Source organism: Varroa jacobsoni, unplaced genomic scaffold, assembly GCF_002532875.2.
Source record: "Varroa jacobsoni isolate VJ856 unplaced genomic scaffold, vjacob_1.0 scaffold_1382, whole genome shotgun sequence".
Taxonomy (NCBI): Eukaryota; Metazoa; Arthropoda; class Arachnida; order Mesostigmata; family Varroidae; genus Varroa; species Varroa jacobsoni.
In genome coordinates, this window is record NW_019214284.1 from 81,776 (window position 1) to 99,420 (window position 17,645).

A 17,645-nucleotide genomic window follows, 5' to 3' on the forward strand; every position below is an offset into this window, starting at 1 on the left:
ATCTGCCAGTATCTGCTTCGTACAAAAAACACACAATGCTATTTTTTTTTTTATTCACTGATACCTTAAGATTGCTCAGGATAAACGCAGCCAGAACTATCTTTTACAGACATCTTCCCCGTTTAGATGTGCTCTTGGATTTAGACGTCCTCAAGCACTGGCGGCTCGTAATTGTCTGGCCGGTCTACAGCCATTCCATCAGTACTCTTGCCCCCGCCTGAGGTGCCTTTGCCTTCACCATGCATCTCCAGAAGTTTGCCCATATCAAACTTAGGCTTCTTCAGCACTTTCACCTTGCGGATGTGCACATCGTGAAGCGGATAAATCATAATGCAGTTCTTCTCGATGTCCTTGCCAATCGCCTCGGGAATGAGCTTGTTTACGACCTCTTTCAGGTCGGACGATGAAACCTCACGGTGCATAATCTCAACCATTTTGCGACGGATGGCACGAACTTGCGCATGCTGGGCGTAGCAAGTCTTCTTCACCTGGTTCTGAGCCTTTTTAGTGAAACCGATGCAGAATAGCCGGAGCACGAAACCGTCCGTGGTACGCACGTCAACCTGTGCCTCGATCAGCGTTTGCCACTTTTTTACCATCGAACGCAACTTATCAGTGGTCAGATCCATGCCGTGGAAGTTGGTAAGACAATGACGGCCCTGTACTTCCTCGCAGACCAACCTGCCAATCAACACGCAAAAAAAGAATATCTGGTTATAATATGATAGATTTGAAGAGTTTGTATTACTGTCAAATTTTACGATACAAGATGAAAAGAGGCGCACACAACTTTACTCCTTATTTTTGAACGCAGGGAAAATTTTCCTAAGATTAATTTAGAAAAAAAACGCTGGGTTTTTCTGCAATCGCATTCGAATGCTTTCTTTTTAGCGACTATGCTCAAGTAAACATTCACAAGCACGAACGGATTATTTCCACGAAAGGCGCTCTCAAAACTCGAAACTAAAATAGAGCGACGTCAACTTCCGTGTCACGCCATCAGAACAAAAATCCTACAAGTCGAGATAGGAGTATCTTAATTCTTTTCGATAAACAAATACGTTAAGGCCCTTAAACACGTTCTTAACGCCACGGCCTGTGTACCGTTATAGACCACGCTAAAAAGTGCACTCACTTAAACTTGCGAAAGGCATCTTCACCGGTCTGAAGATCGGCCTGGGAAACCTCGTAGACGCGGCCCTTGAGTCCATCCGAAGCAATCTTCGTGCCCTGTGTACGGTTCACTAGGGTCTTGCCGACATTACGGATGCTAAACATCGACGGTGCCTTTACATCATACCAATCCTTACGGCTGAACGGATCGACGCTGCAGACAAAGTGGATAACAAAAAATGGAATAGCTTGTTAATAACTGACGAGAAATGCATGAAGGAGATGGCATTCACGAACAGCAAAGGTGAAACAAGCATACCTTGCAACAGCCAATATGCGAGTAGCAGCTTACAAAGAAATGCAGATAGAGTACATAGAAAAATATAATGTGAAAGCAGTTACATCGCCACTTCTATGGAAAATAATGTTCACGAAAAAGTCCGGCAGATGTCCACGTTTCCAACCGGCGTTCCAATATGTCAGCAACGTGCAGAAATCGGTCAATATAAACTTAGCTTTCGCACACTTCACCAAGACGATTATCCAATGTCATATTAGGCCAGATTCGAGACATGTTATGTAAATCGACACGAAATTCACAAAGATTTTCGATATTTCATGCACGACAGTGGGTTACCATCGCATTTACGTATCCATACAAATCGGCATCACCACATCACAGCTTTGCATTAAAATCTTGTCCAAACGACTCTGAACGATATGGAGAATCTTTCACGGCACATATTAGCCACTTACATCTTTTTTTTAAGGCCTTTTTTGCCTCCCTTCGAAAGTCCCTTGTTCTTGCCGACCGCCATCTTTCAGCTCACACAGGGAAAAGACAGGAACCAGCACCGGATGTTTACGTCTCTTGTCCAATTCGAAACCACCCACATTCGGTTCTGTTTTGAAAGACTCACAAAACTTTTTTCACTCTTCTTTTTGTGGTTTCGCCAGCAGGAACGATGCTGCTCAATAGGTCAAAAGTTAAATCATACGAACATGATTTAGCTCAATAAATGTCGTCAAAACTAGATGAATTTTCACACAAATCGACAACGTTCAGACAAATGCGCGCCAACTTTCAAATCAGACGAATCTAAGTTTTTATGGCCGCCAACCAGCTAACTTTCAATGAACCATCTCTATTTAGTACCGCAACGACTTGTACTAAACATTACGCAAAATTAACGGAGTTTGCATAATGGAAATAAATTAACTTACATGCTCCCGTTGCTCTGATTTCATCCTCTGAGCTATTCTTGCGCCCGCCAGATCACGAGGGCAATAACGGTTTATGATTATTGCCGTGATCCAGTTTGCCGTCCGGTACCCTAAGACTGCTGTTCCGTCTCCCTTTACACTGCTGCGGCTATTTTGTTTTGCCGCCACAGTGCTTCGTCCTTTTCCAAACACTAGGCAGGCGGCCAGCTGATCGCTCGTCGTGGAAAAAAGCACTCACTCATTTCTCGTGTACAGACGTAGGGAAGGCAAAGCAGAAAGAGATTTAGCATAGTGTGAAGAGCGCACTATAACCAGACCCGCCACGAACTAGCCAGTGTTGTAGCCGTTCCTGTGGTGGTAAGATCGCGTTCACTACCTTGCAGCTACAGCAAGTGTTACTTTGATTGTTACTGTTACTTTTAGTAGCAGTCTGACTACTATCACGGCAACTTGTGTGATCATACTGGTCGTGTGGCGTGCACCGATAAAGTGAATACTATCTGTGTATTTGTATACGTGCGACCGTGGCGGTAACAGGAGCTGCTAATAGTGGTGTCATCGCCGCGCTTGTCCCACGACCAAAGGTGCTACTACAACGGCAGGGTGTACGCGCTCGGTGCGGACCAATGATAGTAATAATAACAGGAGTAATTACAATAAAAGCAGGATAATAATAATGTGATAAAAAAATAAACCAAAGAAGAAATTCCGGCCTACTGTCACCTAGTATCGCGTCAAAATAACAGCAGAAGTCTGCAAGTTACATCGTCGGTGACGGACTCCAGCCAAATACCGAGCAGGTGACAGATCGAGTGATTTTGCCTTCGGCCACTCGCGCAGTTACAGCTGCCTTGGTTTGCCAGCAGATCTGTGCATTTTGTCGGCGGCGGTGGCTGCGTTAGAAACGACTGACTAAGCAGCAGCAGCATACGTAGCGACGACAAAATCTCACCAGGCAGTCTCGCCACTTAGAGTACTACCATTTTTAGCTGTAATAATAGAAACAAGCCAAAGCAACAGCAGACGTATTAACACGAGGTCAACAATAAATTGTCGCCAATGACGACATTGGCGACTTCGACAACATCCCTCTTTCTTCACCTCATCATAGCTTTTCGTTGCCTTTGCCGTGGCCGCGAATAGCAGTAGATCGTCTACAATCGAGGGAGATGGTAAAGGAATACTGAGAGCAAGAGTGGATCGGCGATTCGGTCACTATGGCGGTTTGAGCGCCAGCTATTCTCGCCGTCGTTGTCCGGAAGCTAGAAGAGATTGGGTAATATAGTGGATGATAGTAGCAAGTATCCACTGGTGGTCGCGGCTATGGTGAAACTGTTGCTGCTGAAAGTACAAGTTGCAATCAACGAACAGCGTGTTCTTTCGCTATCACTGTTTACTTCGTTGTGATTTGTACGCTCAGCTTTCGTCGGATCGAGTAAATGTTATTATTGTTGCGCAGATCTGTTCCAGCGTCGGCGCTCAAATGACAGAGTGAGTAACAGATAGCATCGTACAGTACTTATATGCCTGTAACAGAATAGAATACAATCGACGGGGACACACAATGAGTACATGTACCTTACAGAAGTAGGACGGTCGCTGACGCTCTGTGCTGCAGGTATATGTCTGGATGTTTTTCTATGTGTGCCCCAGGATTACGCAGCTATGCCTTCGTAGAAATCCGTTTATTAGCCTAGCTTATCTAGAATGCTGGAACGGAGATGCGCGTAGATGTGAAAACAAACGAGAACTGCAGTTTTATGGGAGTACTTATCCACCCCATTCAGTCTCCGCAGATGGCAAGGCTGGAGGCGGATGATATGACAGATGCATTGATTTGCCTTAAGCTTCTGGTTATGCTAAATATCAACGGCTGGTTTTATGGTACCTGCGCGAACTCTGGCAAGATAGAAATAATTGAAATATCCAAATTGTACATAGAGATGCAAAAGAGGGTCACTATTTAATTTTCTGGCGTTATCCTTATTAATACGAATTGCAGAGTTCTCAATCATGCGTTCATTGACTTGACTTGCTGACACACATGTGAATTTTGAGAGACTGTTTGCCTGCAGCTGACACTTTACAGTAGTAAGCATTGTATAAAATGCCTTGCTATCATCTGTTACCTGTTATTTCCCATTACCGAAAAAAGAAAAAACGATTATTTTGATGTTTTCTTCACTGCTTGACACCACCGCCTGGTTAATTGATTTTCATTATATATAATGAAAATATATAAGTCACGACGAATATGGCACTCTGCTGTTTTGTACGTCACATCCTGCGTTGTATGGCTAACGTGAGCCGTGGTTTCATGAAGGCTTTGATCAGCACAAACAACAGCGGCAGCAGCAGCTGCCAGCGACGACGAAGAATTAGGTAGCTTTCACATTTCCAACTAAAAAGACCGACTGATTATTATGGCGAAACTGCGCAAAGCATAGCGGTCTTGTGTGTGTGCCGTCTTTCATCGTAAGCGGTGAGTACTTTTCACTCTTGGCCACACAGCGCGAACCTTCTTACGCCACTTTTCGTCGGCAGTGCAACTTTTTTTTTCGTTTTTTACGATTTTCGCTGCGACAGGTAGGGCAGCCAACTCAGCAATAATTATTATTATTATTACGACCATTATATTTCTATTCAGGGCGCAGCTGTATAGCCATTTTGGTGGTGAGCCTCATGATTGGGTTGGGTTGAATTGGGCCTGCATATCCTTTCCACATCCTTTTTGTTTGGTTTGTTTGTTTTAGTTGTTTTCTGTCGTCGTTAGCTAAAAATTGCGCCTTCGTTGTCTGTATGTATAGTCTAACAAAATTTATTTTTAAACAACAAGAGCGGTAGGACAAGCCGACAATCGAGAAGAATTAGGCTAAAAAAAGGCTGCTGTAGCAGTTTTTAATTCGTCGTACCGAGTATATTAACTATTGCTGTCACTGGTCTGTATGATTCGAAGACAGGTAGATGGCAGTAAAGCATTTTGTGTAAACAATACTGTAAAGTATCAGGTCAGGCGCAGAATCTCGTAGCTTCTATTGCGAAAAATGCAGGTGGTTCGGAAACCTTTATCTTTATTAGGCTATTAGAAAGGATATGTTTAATTCAAATGTGCTTCGACAATGTAATTAATATGGCTTTATTTATCGTATCTTTATATGACAGTATGTTGGGCACGTGGTAGATAGCCGCTATCACAAAGTCAAGCCTTGCTCGAAGTTCGCAACTGGATAAACTAATAATGTGTATATGTACATTTCCAATCAGAACGTCGGCCAAAAGTTTTCAAACAATTCAATTAGCCATTTGCGAAACTGGCCTTGGCAGGGAAAGTGTTGGTAAGCGACGACGGAATTAATTTCGGCCTCACCGAGCAAACCGACTTGTGACACTAAGAAATCTGTTTGAGTTATTAAGCGTGGGCCGTAGCTAACTGAAGTCATTATGTACGCATGCGCGTCATTAACCAGTTTAATTGAAAATTCGTTATTTAATTAAAATTAGTGTAATATCGAAAAAGGAGCCAAAACTAGCAGGTTTTCCATAGTTAAATTTAAACTTACTCAAACTTAAATTTACATCTTTCATTGGAAGCTAAGGTGGTGAGTTGCTTTTCGATTAGCCAGCTAAAAATTATTACTATTCTATGTGAAATTTGTCACTATTATCAAAATATTTATAATTCCTTAGGTGGTTAATGGGCATTACGATTTTAGAGGGGCTGAAAGAGCTCGCCAAAGTCGTCATGCATAAGGCATTTCGGGTAGCGCAGTTAGTTGTCCGTTGTTTATATTAGAATGGTATTAACCTTCGTTTCACCGTTTCCTGCAATGAATGGCCAAACCATTGCAATTTAGTTGGACATTTATGCCTCCTCAGGCTTTGACTGACATATGGTTGTAAATATTGGCGTGAGCGCTTAGAAATCTCCCAAGCGCCGTTTCCGCTTAGAGCAATATTGACATCTTTAACTGTTGGTTACTCTGCCAAGCTGGCCAAAAACAGTAAATGGGCAAATAAGTCGTTTTGAGTGAAAATACTGGAATTGTGTAACCAAAGCAACTATTAAAAAGTAATTCCTGATAGGCCAATAAAAATCGTAGCTTAGCTGATCTCTTCAGTTTCTCTCTCTATGTAGAATGTTTTCTTGCAGAAAAGCCGACATTCACTTGGGCTGAAATAAAAAAAAAATCGACGTCTTTATATAAAGAATAGCTAGTAAAGTTATTTTCTTTGCAGCGAAACATCTAGTCCAATTGAACCGCATTTCTAAAGTAAGTTCGACTTATTTCGCCTTTGTAGTGTTTGAGATACCAGCTTGTATTGAAACGAACTTCGGCTATTTTGCACGTAAAACCCCCCAAACTTGCCCATCATTACTGTCCTTATAACCACTTAAAGCGTTTATATTGCAAGTTTTTCGGTGCACATTGTGTGATTGCCGAAGACTACAAAGTGTAACTCAATTCATGAAAATAGTTTCATTGAAAACCGTAAAATTGCCTATGTTTGCTGTTGCCTTAATCATCTCTTAGAAGTGTTTATAATGCGACTTTCTCAGAGATGATTTTGACAGATTGTCGAGCTTATCAAGGAAAGCCAGGAACTTGTATTACCTCAAAATCGATAACAACTAACTTCGTCCATTTTCTATAGGAGGCTTTGAGATATATTTATCTGAGCAGAGGCTTACTCAAGAATTTTATATTTTTGGAAATAAAAGATAGACGGAATATTTAATCTAAGAAATGAATCGGGTGTATAGCTTTGAATAACGTTCGGTCTGGTCTCGGCGTAGCATATATTTTTCAAGTTCGTCGTCGGACGTGTGCAAATATATAAGTATATACATATATATATATATATATAAGTATATAACTTCATAGAGATCTGAAAAAAATTGTAGGTTGGTTGTGGAAACAATGACACTATCATGGAGACGCCTCAAAGTACTGTCTTTTGTCCTTGAGTGAAACTTCGCACAGATTTAGCAAAGCACTTCACTAGATCTGTACAGTTTAAGTATATATAAATGTTCTGCACTTGTATCTCGACAACATCGCCCTAAAAAATAGACCAGGCTCAGACTGACATTATCAGTCGATCCGTAAAGGGCTTTTACATTTCAGAAGCTCTCCTTTAAATAGCCATAAATGCTCTCCGTCAGACTTTGCCATTCGTTTAACTACGGCTCCCCTGGAAGCTGATTCGCTTGAGCAGTCCATCTGTGTGCGTCGAAGCGTGTGAGGGTTTGCTGTGTGACTCAAGGTCACGAAATTGAATTGTTGACCTTGAATTCGCCCAGTCTGAAAACAAAATCGCCAAGCGATTGGGATAGAAAAAAGTAAGCCTGTACCCATCTCCATAGTGGCATCCGCGACAGGCACAAGCCGGCTTCGAGTTGTCCTTCATTGTAGTTAACTGTTAGCTGTTGTCGACAGCAAGTATAGCTATAGACTTGTCGGGAAAACCGCTTTTTATTTCGGATGACGGCTTGGTGAGAGCCAGTTGGTGGAATTTGGGTGGATTATGTCCAGTGTACACGGACGGGGGCCGGAGGAACGTAGGGAACTTCTTTTTTTTTGACCCATCGTTGCGATGATCATTGAAGGAAATAACACGGCGTATAAATTGGGACAAATAACAAACGTAGTCGTGCAGCCCATCTTCAAAACCGATAATAATAATAATAACAATCCTTGTTTTTTGTTTGCTCCAGTTACTCCAGTACTTATTAATGCTATTTTAAAATCATCGCATGGGGTTTTAGAAAATTAGATGTCACCTCTCTTTTCGAAAAAAAAGGACTAGTTCGAGAGTATTGGCAACGTCAAATAGTTTTCGGTTACAATAAACTAAAATTAAATCATATAATACGTTGATGAACAATATAATTATTCTATTTTTATCAGCAAAGTGAAAGCTAATGTTTTACAATTTTTATTTCGGGATCTCTGTTGCAAATTCGTATTTTCACGTTCTTAATGTTGTGGAATCCCGTTATCCAGCTGTGCGGTCATTTCGGGTAGTCGCGTGTAGGCACAGTAAATATGATTTGCGAGATAATGCTATATATGTAACAATTCAGTGAAAAGTGAATTTGTTTTTCGATGGATGGGACAAAGGAGGTCCTGCGATGCTCGTTTTGTGAAGGCAAGTGACTTATTTGCTTATAATGCTTGGATCGAACCGTTTCAGTAAACGCAGCTAAAAACCGCCGTAATTTTTAGTAGCTTCAATACCCGTCATTCAAAATAAGCTTATGGGCAAAAGTAGTGACTCCCTTATAGGAATGCGCGGCGATTATTTTATAGGCCGTAGCATTCTAGCTAAGTACATTTTCACCGAAACGAGTTAGATACGTTCACGGAAATATTGTCATGTGCGTTGAAATTTTTGTTAAATGAATATGTTTTTATAGTAGGTCTATCATGAAGAAGACGAAGTTAGTACAGCGTAGTAGTAGCGAAACAGGAGGACGCGAGATGAGCAACTTTGCAAATGGCCGACGTTTCGCTGAACGTGTTTATTGAGCATCTGTTTAAAGAACGAATTCATTTTTTTCCAGTAGCCAGTGCTTGGATAAACAGAAGCTTTTGCTGGCAAACAATCTTAATCAAAAATAATGTACGAGGCACAACAACATCAATTCGCAGCAGATTTGCTATTGTTTTTATTTTTTATTTTATTTATTGTAGACACACTTCTAACTTAATTGTTTGATCATGCCAAATTTTTGTTAACAAACGGTTATATCTAAAATTACGGTTGATTACTAAGTATAACAAGGAGAATGGTGTCAGTTTTTTTTCCTTAAGTACTATCAACGATATCATATCAGTCAAATAATAGAAAAATGTATCTGAGTCGCGTTTAACGTGAGACAATAGCTTTGTTGAGCTTTCGCTAATAAAACAAAAAGTTCGCTCTGCCACTTTCGATTACGATAATAGACAGTTGATTAATTCTGCATGCTTTGCAATCGAATTAAACTAGAAAATGCCAAGAATTTGGCACGAGAAGGCTATATCGAAAAAACATGAGAAGAAGAAGGCTATAACTGCATACACGTTATTCCCAATAGAGTTTTTATCAAGAAAGTCTGTCGTTACCTACAAAAGACCCTACAAAAGACATGAGTGCTTGGATGAGTTCATTCATTCTGGCTATTCTCAGATCATTTATTTATGGGATTTACTTATGGGTACTGCATGTACTTCGTTTTGTGGTAAAATGTAGTTTTTATTTATGTAGGCTGCAAGGGCATTACGTACAGGTTCAGTGTTCAATCGCACCAATGAGCGTAGTACTTGAAATCTTTATATGGGTGTACAAAAACGTAAAGATTTAATAAATTTATAATAGTATTTTTTCAAATACCTATTTTTATATCTTACGATACTTGAACAACCATTATTGAGCTATGAGGAAGTTCAATTACGTCATACGAAATTGTTGATGCTTACCTGCTATTTCTAATTAGTGCAAAATAGTTTGGCTGCGCTAGCATAAGTCAGTGTTCTTTGTTACACAAAACGGTATTGAAAAAAAATCAGAAAAAGATCACAATAGTTGTTCAAAGCAGACCCTTTTTTATACAAAAAGGAAGTGTTGGCTTGAATAACTTTTTTTTTAGAACTTTACGTAGACCAGTACGGCTTTTTCAACTAAACTTGGAGGATTTGGCAGTGCATTTGCAATTGCTTGAGTGATAGCACTCTGCGACTTGATCGAAAGATGTACTCTGGTGATAGTAGTTCAGCATAAGCTCGTACAAAATTGAGCCTCGTGAATAACATTTTCACGGAGATTCCCCTGGTTTTGAAACTTTTTCCTCAAAGTTGTTTTATCTACGTTTCTGAGCCGTTATTATAAAAATTTCGTTCTAAGAATTGTGGTCGTCCAATACGAAGTCAAGTGCAGCATCTTCGATTACGTTAATCTTTAAGCATTGGTCCTTGTTGCTTTTTCGTTAGTTTAATTGGTTCACGTATGGGTTCACGAATGATCCATCGTGTTCTTTATTGTCCAATATTTTTTCAAACTTATAACTCGAGGTTTTCGTGTTTGTACTGCCCGATTGTTGTTGTTGCTATCGCTCAACAGCCGACTGTTGATCTACTGCTCTCTGTTGGCGTTCGTGCTGCTCCTGTCGCTAAAGTGGGATGGATACGTTGATGCCGACTACTGGCTTGTGTTCAGTCCACTTTGGCTATGGAAACTTGTCGCAGTCTCGTCTACCCTGGCCGCCTCGTACCTTTGGCACCGCCAGCCGCAGTATCGGATGGATCAAGAGGCCCTACTCGAGTATAAGGCGATGATGATGTGCGTGTCTCTCCACCTACTTCTTCTCGTCTTTGAAGTCCTGCTCTGCGACAACCTCGAAACGCCAGCAAGGTATTAGGAAAAGAGCGAGCACAACGAACATGTATGTGTAATAGACAACAAAAACACAAAAAAAAGTTCATCGTTACTTACGAACACCGCAATGGAAATATTAAAATCACTGGAAGCACTGGATTGAATCGTTGGGTAAATTATTGATACATTAATTGACTACTAGGGATCGTCACCTGTGGACAGTGGTTTGCATCCCGTTGCTTGCGCTTTGCCTTCTCGCCATCGTCGTATGCATTTGGTCTGTCAAACATGACCGGCCCTTTGAGGTAAGGTATTTTGATTCATACCGTTAAATCATATTGATGTCCGATAAATAATAAAGTAACATTACTACTGCCTTTATACTGTAGATTTGCTAAGTGAAAATAAGGCAATTGTGGTAAACAAAACATGCTGGCAATAATTAAGCAGAAATAATACTATATTTTAAGCACATTTTATATCCGTAATAGGCGATAACAAAGAAATAGATATATTACAATAGTAAGAAACTTCCTCGTGGAGAGACTCGAAATAAGCTACTTAAAAGGTCTTCGCATAACTTGTCGATATCGTCTCTCAGTCATAGCAGCTCTCTCCTATTCAGAACTTTTTTGCTATATTGTGATGGAACGTACGAATTTTCCTAATAGTAGAATATTGTTTTTGCCCTTCTGCTGAAATGTGTTGCTCGAGCTTGTTCATTCATATATTACTGAATAACATATTTTTTCAAAGCTGAATAATTTTCTGGAAACAAGCTTTTCCATCCAACTATTTCCCATCAAAATAGCTTTTGCTGTTGTATGCAATCTTGTCTAACTGGTCCTTTTGCTGACTTTACGAGCACACCCGTAATTTATCTATCCTAAAACAGATGGAACTTCTGCTGGCCGTAAGCGTCCTGCAAATACTACTCGTGGCTCTGCAGGTGGATCGACTCGTTTCGTGGTCGTGGGCGGCAGTATTCGTTCCTTTGTGGCTACTGTTATGCGTCGCCCTCGTCGGGGTACTCTATTCCTTGATTTTCGCGGCAATCCTCGCGCGAACGCCTGAGGTCACCGCAGAACAGAAGCGGTTGGCCTCGCATTCAGCCGTTTCGTACACTTTACTTGTGTTACCGTTCGTTGCCTTTCTGGTTCGTAGTCTCTTGCTCCATGCTGATTTCACGAAAAAATTGTAACTATGTTGGCAGTTTATACTCGATATATATACTTTACCAGACATCTCGGTACTATGTGTTACTATCCGATTACACTCAATATTGCGAGCGGTAAAATGTTATTATTTTAAAGGAGAATAGGTTTCCTTTGGGGATGGTTTCTTATAGAATCAGTTGATGTTGTTACAGGCGCTACTGACGAATAAATTAGACGGTCGGAGTCAACTCACGTTCACTTCGTGCTCTATGCCACTAGCGGCCACCTTCGTGGTGCTCCTGATTCTTTCATTTTCCTGCAAAACAAGAAATGCTTGTAAGTTCAACTAGGGTGTGCTCATTTATTTCTTGAGCATTTCATGTATATATATATTCGTATGTATTAGGCTGATGTTTCTCAAGCTTACTGAAGCGAAAGGAATGAACGAAACAGATTTCTAGTAACTCTGTAAGATTACAATCTTTAGTGCACTTATATCCTTGACGCTATTAGATTTGTTGCGTGTAGATGACGTGATCACACATCCCGTTAATAATGGGCATGCTATATTGCCTTTCTTTCTTTGGCTGTTTATTTTATAGGGCTTTTTGGATCTCGTCAGGATCTTTGCCGTCTCTTGATCACAGCCTGTCCCCTCCTACAGGAATACGGGAACATTTCGTACCGGTTACACAGTAACAGCCATCAGGCCGCATCCGCCAGTCAGCAAAGCCAGCAAGCTCAACAGGCCGAAAATGGTCAATCCGACCTTGTTCCCTCGGCGCTCACCAGGACCAAGCCACACAAAGGCAGCAGTAGTAATACTAATAAACGTCAGGAACAAGATGGAGCTGTATGCCCCATAAGGGCGATCGATACTCCAGACTAGAAAGCAACGATAGGTATTACTCCACGAGGTATGAGTGACCGGGCAATGTGTATAAGTCAAGTCCATCCACCAAGGTGGTCTGTATAAATATGGCTGGAGGAAAAAACGACATTCGTAAGGATATGTCGTTGTAATGTGCATAGTGTGCGCTCTGGGAAAGAAACAAGTTCACTGTTGAGCTTCTTTCGGTGTTGGGCTATTAAGAAACCTTCTGGAGACGTTTTACGGTCAATTGCAGCGACACCTAGTCTAGAGGAAGCGGCTATTGCGACGCTGAACAAAGTGAATTGCAAGGACGATTACCTAAAGTAGCAAGACCCATAAACCTTGCCTTTGATGAAAAGGTAACAGTAGTATCGAGCTAATACACAATGCCAAGCATCAGTTAATGTGTATGTACGTAAAAGGTCAAACATGCGTATACACATGATTTCATTATACATGCAAACACACGCACACTCGAAATCCACTCAAACCAACAGAAAAACATGCAGAGAACTTTTAAATAACGATATTTTAACGCCAAGGCCTATATTAGGTGTAGATGATGACTATGATAATACCAAACTTAGGTGAGGCAAGGTAAGAAGGGTAGTTTAGCTGTACAAAACATAAACAGCTAAATAATTAACCTTTGTGCGCTGATGCACACACACAAAATACAATATCTGAATAACCCATTTACTATGAAAGCTACTAAATAACGAAAATTGGAAGGAATCATGCAGTCGTCGATGCAGTGTGAACCGGGGCAGATACTGGGTTCACGACTTGTTTCAGAGGATTGACGATTTGGCTCTATTATGAACCGACCTTACGTGGCGACTCGTGGCCGCACGTTTGCGTATAGAAGCATAATCATGTCAATATGATGTGATGATGTCTGGGGACAACAGCGACGAGTGCACTAAAAGGCCACGGGATGAAGTTAGTTACAGTTCGGACGCAACATTGAAGATACATGAGCGCGTGGTAGTGATTACGACGATGGCGAGTGCCTAACGTTAAGCCGGGAACGAAATTGAAACCAGTGAGTTGTCGAGTAACTTTTAATGATACGACTGATAAGAGAGCGTTGCGAGACTGGGTAAATAAACATAAACCAACGTAGTGCCTAGTGTGGGCTCCGCCAATGGCGACCTCGTGCACAAAGTGCATCATGCAATTACCTAGCTACTTCTATTACAACCAATGCAACTACAAATACTACTGATGTTATGAGAAGAATATCAGAACATTAGGCGGTAGACACTCACACACATACACACATGTATACATATTAGGCTATATTATGGTAATCATTTGTATTACTGGAAAAGACGCGACGCCAGACTACGTTGCTTCTATTCAGTAATTACCGTTTTTTTTTAAGTCAATATAACAAATCGTCAGGGCTGAAGGTCTATTTTCTTCAGTGCTGGTACTCGACAGAGTAAGCTTTTAGTAGCAAATATTCGGCAGAGCTTTTATAGACAGACGGAACGATCCTTGTGAAACGGCTTTGAGACACGGATCTATTGTTTAGGCAAAGATCAACGACAAGAGCTATATTCAGAGCCGAGTATTTTTTAGGAATTGCGGCATGATTTTTCGAACTTAACTGTGTGGCCGTGTTTGTGTGTGTGCATGCGTATAGTGTAACAACAAATGCAATCAATGCTCCCATAATAATAGAATTGGGTGACATAAAAGAAGTGAACACGAAGCACGTTACTGCTCGACCGAGCAGCACAAGTGACGGCACTCCACAATAATGTAGAACAACGCATATTCTCATAAAGGGTCATGTGTTAGGCTTTGAACAATCATAGATAATCTACAGACTGCAATATTATGAACATTATTGCTACATAATAGTATTGCTACATAACTGACTAGATCACGGATAGGTACCACGTACAGACGAACTGGACTGCCGCGCAAACCTTTCTACCAATGAGGAACTGTAAAAAGAAGCTAGAGGACTCAGGCACCCAGATGTGCTCCACGACGTCTTGGACAATATTAGGCCTATCTATAGGCCTTAGCTTACTAGGTACGTAGTCAGGTTTTGACATGTTGTGCGTCAACAGAAAACACCAAAAGCTGTTTTCTGTTGGTTGCGTTTTACTATTAACGGGCAGCGCGGCAGCCCGTAGTGCAATGCGATGAGGTTGGTTTTTAGCTCCTTATAACAAATCGCCAAATGATGCTAACGCTTTTTCTTGCCCAGAGACAGCAGTAAAGATAGCAGTTTTCGTTGTGGTATAAGTCAAGAAAGGCGTGCTAGCATTACAGCTCCTATTAACTTTAGTCAAATATTGTTAATCGATGTTTTATTAAAATGAAAATAGTTCATTACTTTCTGTAGATCTTTCTGCAGGCATGTGTGTATTTTCTGTCTGCAGTGTGTGTGTAATAAGGAACACGTATAATACCTATATGACATATTTATTATATATTTGTAAATAACGAGAGCTTCGAAAAAAGCTAGAAAGGCTTGACAGGCTATATAATAGAAGATGCCTAAACCATGATTACAGGAGATACATACGAAAACATTTTCGCATTTGAATGAACTAAACATCTTCGGTTGACATATCAAAGACAGTAAAACATGAAAATAAAGACGAGTAACGAGTATCATTACAATTATAGAGCTAGAGATTATAACGTTGATACTACGTCATTTATTGGATTATAATATTATGCTTTTGGTGATTGTGCGATGTGTGTTTTGATGCGACGGTGTGTCTGAAGGCGTTTGTGTGAATTGGAGTGGACGTATTTGAAAGAAATAGCATCATTCAATGTAAACACGTGGGACACCTTAATTGAGACTATGAGAGATAATACCGAAGATTAGCGATATTTTCGTAGATCTCATTACCGCATTATTTTAACAAGAATAATACCACGACAGTTCGCAATGGATTACTAATAGCGACAACCATATCGATTGGTCGATATCTCGTAAAATCCATTACTTAATCCGGCTAATAGTTTGTAAAAAATCACATTGTGCTAAAATAATCTGGGTTAGTCTGGCAGTGGCTGGCAATCCAGTACCTGCAGAACGGCAAAAAGGGGGAATATTTAATTAGGTTTATTGTTTAATAGTGTTTTATTTGAGTGTTTTATTTTTATTTTTATTATTATTATAATTATGAAGGAAATCGAAACAACAATTCATAGTAGACATTTTGCCAATTTCTGTGAAAATATGAATCCAAGTGTGAAATACACATAATCTATGGGCGTCAGCGAAGTCATTGATCCAGATAAAATACATATGCAAGCTACAAATTGTAGCAGCTTGCATTTGCTAATTGAAAACGTTCGTTTTTGTTCTGGTAAGTGTAAGCCGTTTTTCATTGCCAGCTATTTTTCGTTGTCGAATGTCGATATACTTCGATTTTTATATCGAACTCTTATTACTTATAGTTGAAATTCAAGATAAAAAAGAATGATTTTGTTCTACTTCTCGTTTTCTAATAATATAGCTTAGTTTAGATACGAGTTTAGGAGCCGTATTTAAGGAGTTTACGGTTAACAAAGAGGGTCGACTTGTTTGAGTGTGATGCGAACGCTAATGACGCTTTTATTTTTACTATTCACCTTAGCTCATAGTTCAATGCAAATGATGAAGGAAATCTAAACAACAATTTATAGCGGACATACTATTTTACACGCTTAGCTTCTAACCAACCGCTGAAAATAAAATAACGATCATTATAGCATGCGTGAGAGTTTATAAAATATATTAACAACTATTAAATGGTTACTTCATATGGGTATATGTATATAATTGTTTTCGCAAATTCGTCTTTACTATAACAATAACATTTAATGGAAAGCGTAATGAGCTTCTTGCGAGAAGATGTCCATGGTCGAATGTAGCAGGCCAATATATCGATATTAGTTCCGTTACAACTGATGTATTAGGACTATTTCACGTGCTGTAGCATATCGTTGGGTTCAGAGTCCTACAAAAAAATACACTTCACATATTAAGAATACAAAATGACCTATTTCGCTAAAAATAATATTAATAATCTTAATCGTGCCAGGTTGGTTCACAATGGGAGCATTTTACGGCTTCTGTGCAGTTTAGGAGTTGTTTTGATAAAGAAGATATCGAAAAGAAGAACATAATGATGCTGATGGTAATTGTGCGATAATAGCTTCTGTTCGCTTTTATCTCTACTTTTCCTCTCAAGGTTTCCTGACGATGTTAGTTTCTTTTTAGTGATTTCGTTTTAATTTCTCTGACTCTAATCTATTTTTTAAAAAACCTGTAAGGTACTTTGGCATATGAAAAGATAAAAATCCTATTGTAAAATTTCAATGCTCGCAATTGTGTTTTCTAACTTCTTTATTATTTTCTAAGCCAACCTTGGGCTATGCAGGCGCCTCTTCTTCCATAACAAAATGTACGTATATACATATATATATAGGAACTGTACGGAAGTTCACGTCGCCACACATGAAGAAGGCGGCGACTAAGGTCAATATTTTGATCACGCATCACTTCAAAGACATGGTCTAACTATTTTTGCTAACCCCACCATAACGGAAGAAGCTAAACCACCAGAGAAAAACACATTCACTGTGAGAGATAAACTGTCTCACAACATTTCAAAAACCGACTAATGGACAGGAAGTGGAAAACGAAATAAATGTTTGACAGGGGCAGACAAAGGCACCAAAGTCAAAATAGCAAGAAAACGAAGAAAATATGTAAAATAACTACTAGTGATATCTACACACCCATTAAAGAATGATATAGTTAACTAAAAATATTTTAATTAGCGTCAATGCGTTCAAAAGAACAAAGCTGTTACCATTCACCCCGAAAGACCAGAAAAAACAAAATATGTAATATATATGGCATAGGTAGAGAGTAACGACAAACTCTACAAACA

At 39.9% G+C, this 17,645-nt stretch overlaps 2 protein-coding genes across 2 annotated transcripts; one reads left to right on the plus strand and one right to left on the minus strand.

Annotated features, from left to right (window-relative positions):
* Positions 1-36: 36 nt before the first annotated feature.
* Positions 37-2,008, minus strand: RpS3A (ribosomal protein S3A). Its single transcript, XM_022848919.2, has 3 exons — positions 1,870-2,008; positions 1,136-1,327; positions 37-681 (listed from the first exon to the last, which is right to left on the minus strand). The coding sequence occupies exons 1-3, from the start codon at positions 1,929-1,931 to the stop codon at positions 141-143; spliced, it is 795 nt and encodes a 264-aa protein (XP_022704654.1). The 5' UTR covers positions 1,932-2,008; the 3' UTR covers positions 37-140.
* Positions 2,009-2,343: 335 nt separating this feature from the next.
* On the plus strand, positions 2,344-17,068 carry LOC111269372 (transmembrane protein 185B). Its single transcript, XM_022848916.2, has 6 exons — positions 2,344-3,828; positions 10,441-10,731; positions 10,898-11,000; positions 11,591-11,851; positions 12,065-12,188; positions 12,455-17,068. The coding sequence occupies exons 1-6, from the start codon at positions 3,821-3,823 to the stop codon at positions 12,739-12,741; spliced, it is 1,074 nt and encodes a 357-aa protein (XP_022704651.1). The 5' UTR covers positions 2,344-3,820; the 3' UTR covers positions 12,742-17,068.
* Positions 17,069-17,645: the final 577 nt, after the last annotated feature.

Bases quoted from the DNA above. Each gene is read 5' to 3' on its own strand.
- RpS3A (XM_022848919.2), bottom strand. From the start codon at position 1,931: ATGGCGGTCGGCAAGAACAAGGGACTTTCGAAGGGAGGCAAAAAAGGC. The intron at 1,328-1,869 runs GTAAGTGGCTAA...CTTTGTCTGCAG, and splicing joins AAAGGCCTTAAAAAAAAGAT to CGTCGATCCGTTCAGCCGTA. The intron at 682-1,135 runs GTGAGTGCACTT...GTTGATTGGCAG, and splicing joins GATGCCTTTCGCAAGTTTAA to GTTGGTCTGCGAGGAAGTAC.
- LOC111269372 (XM_022848916.2), top strand. The intron at 10,732-10,897 runs GTATTAGGAAAA...ATTGACTACTAG, and splicing joins AACCTCGAAACGCCAGCAAG to GGATCGTCACCTGTGGACAG. The intron at 11,001-11,590 runs GTAAGGTATTTT...ATCCTAAAACAG, and splicing joins AACATGACCGGCCCTTTGAG to ATGGAACTTCTGCTGGCCGT.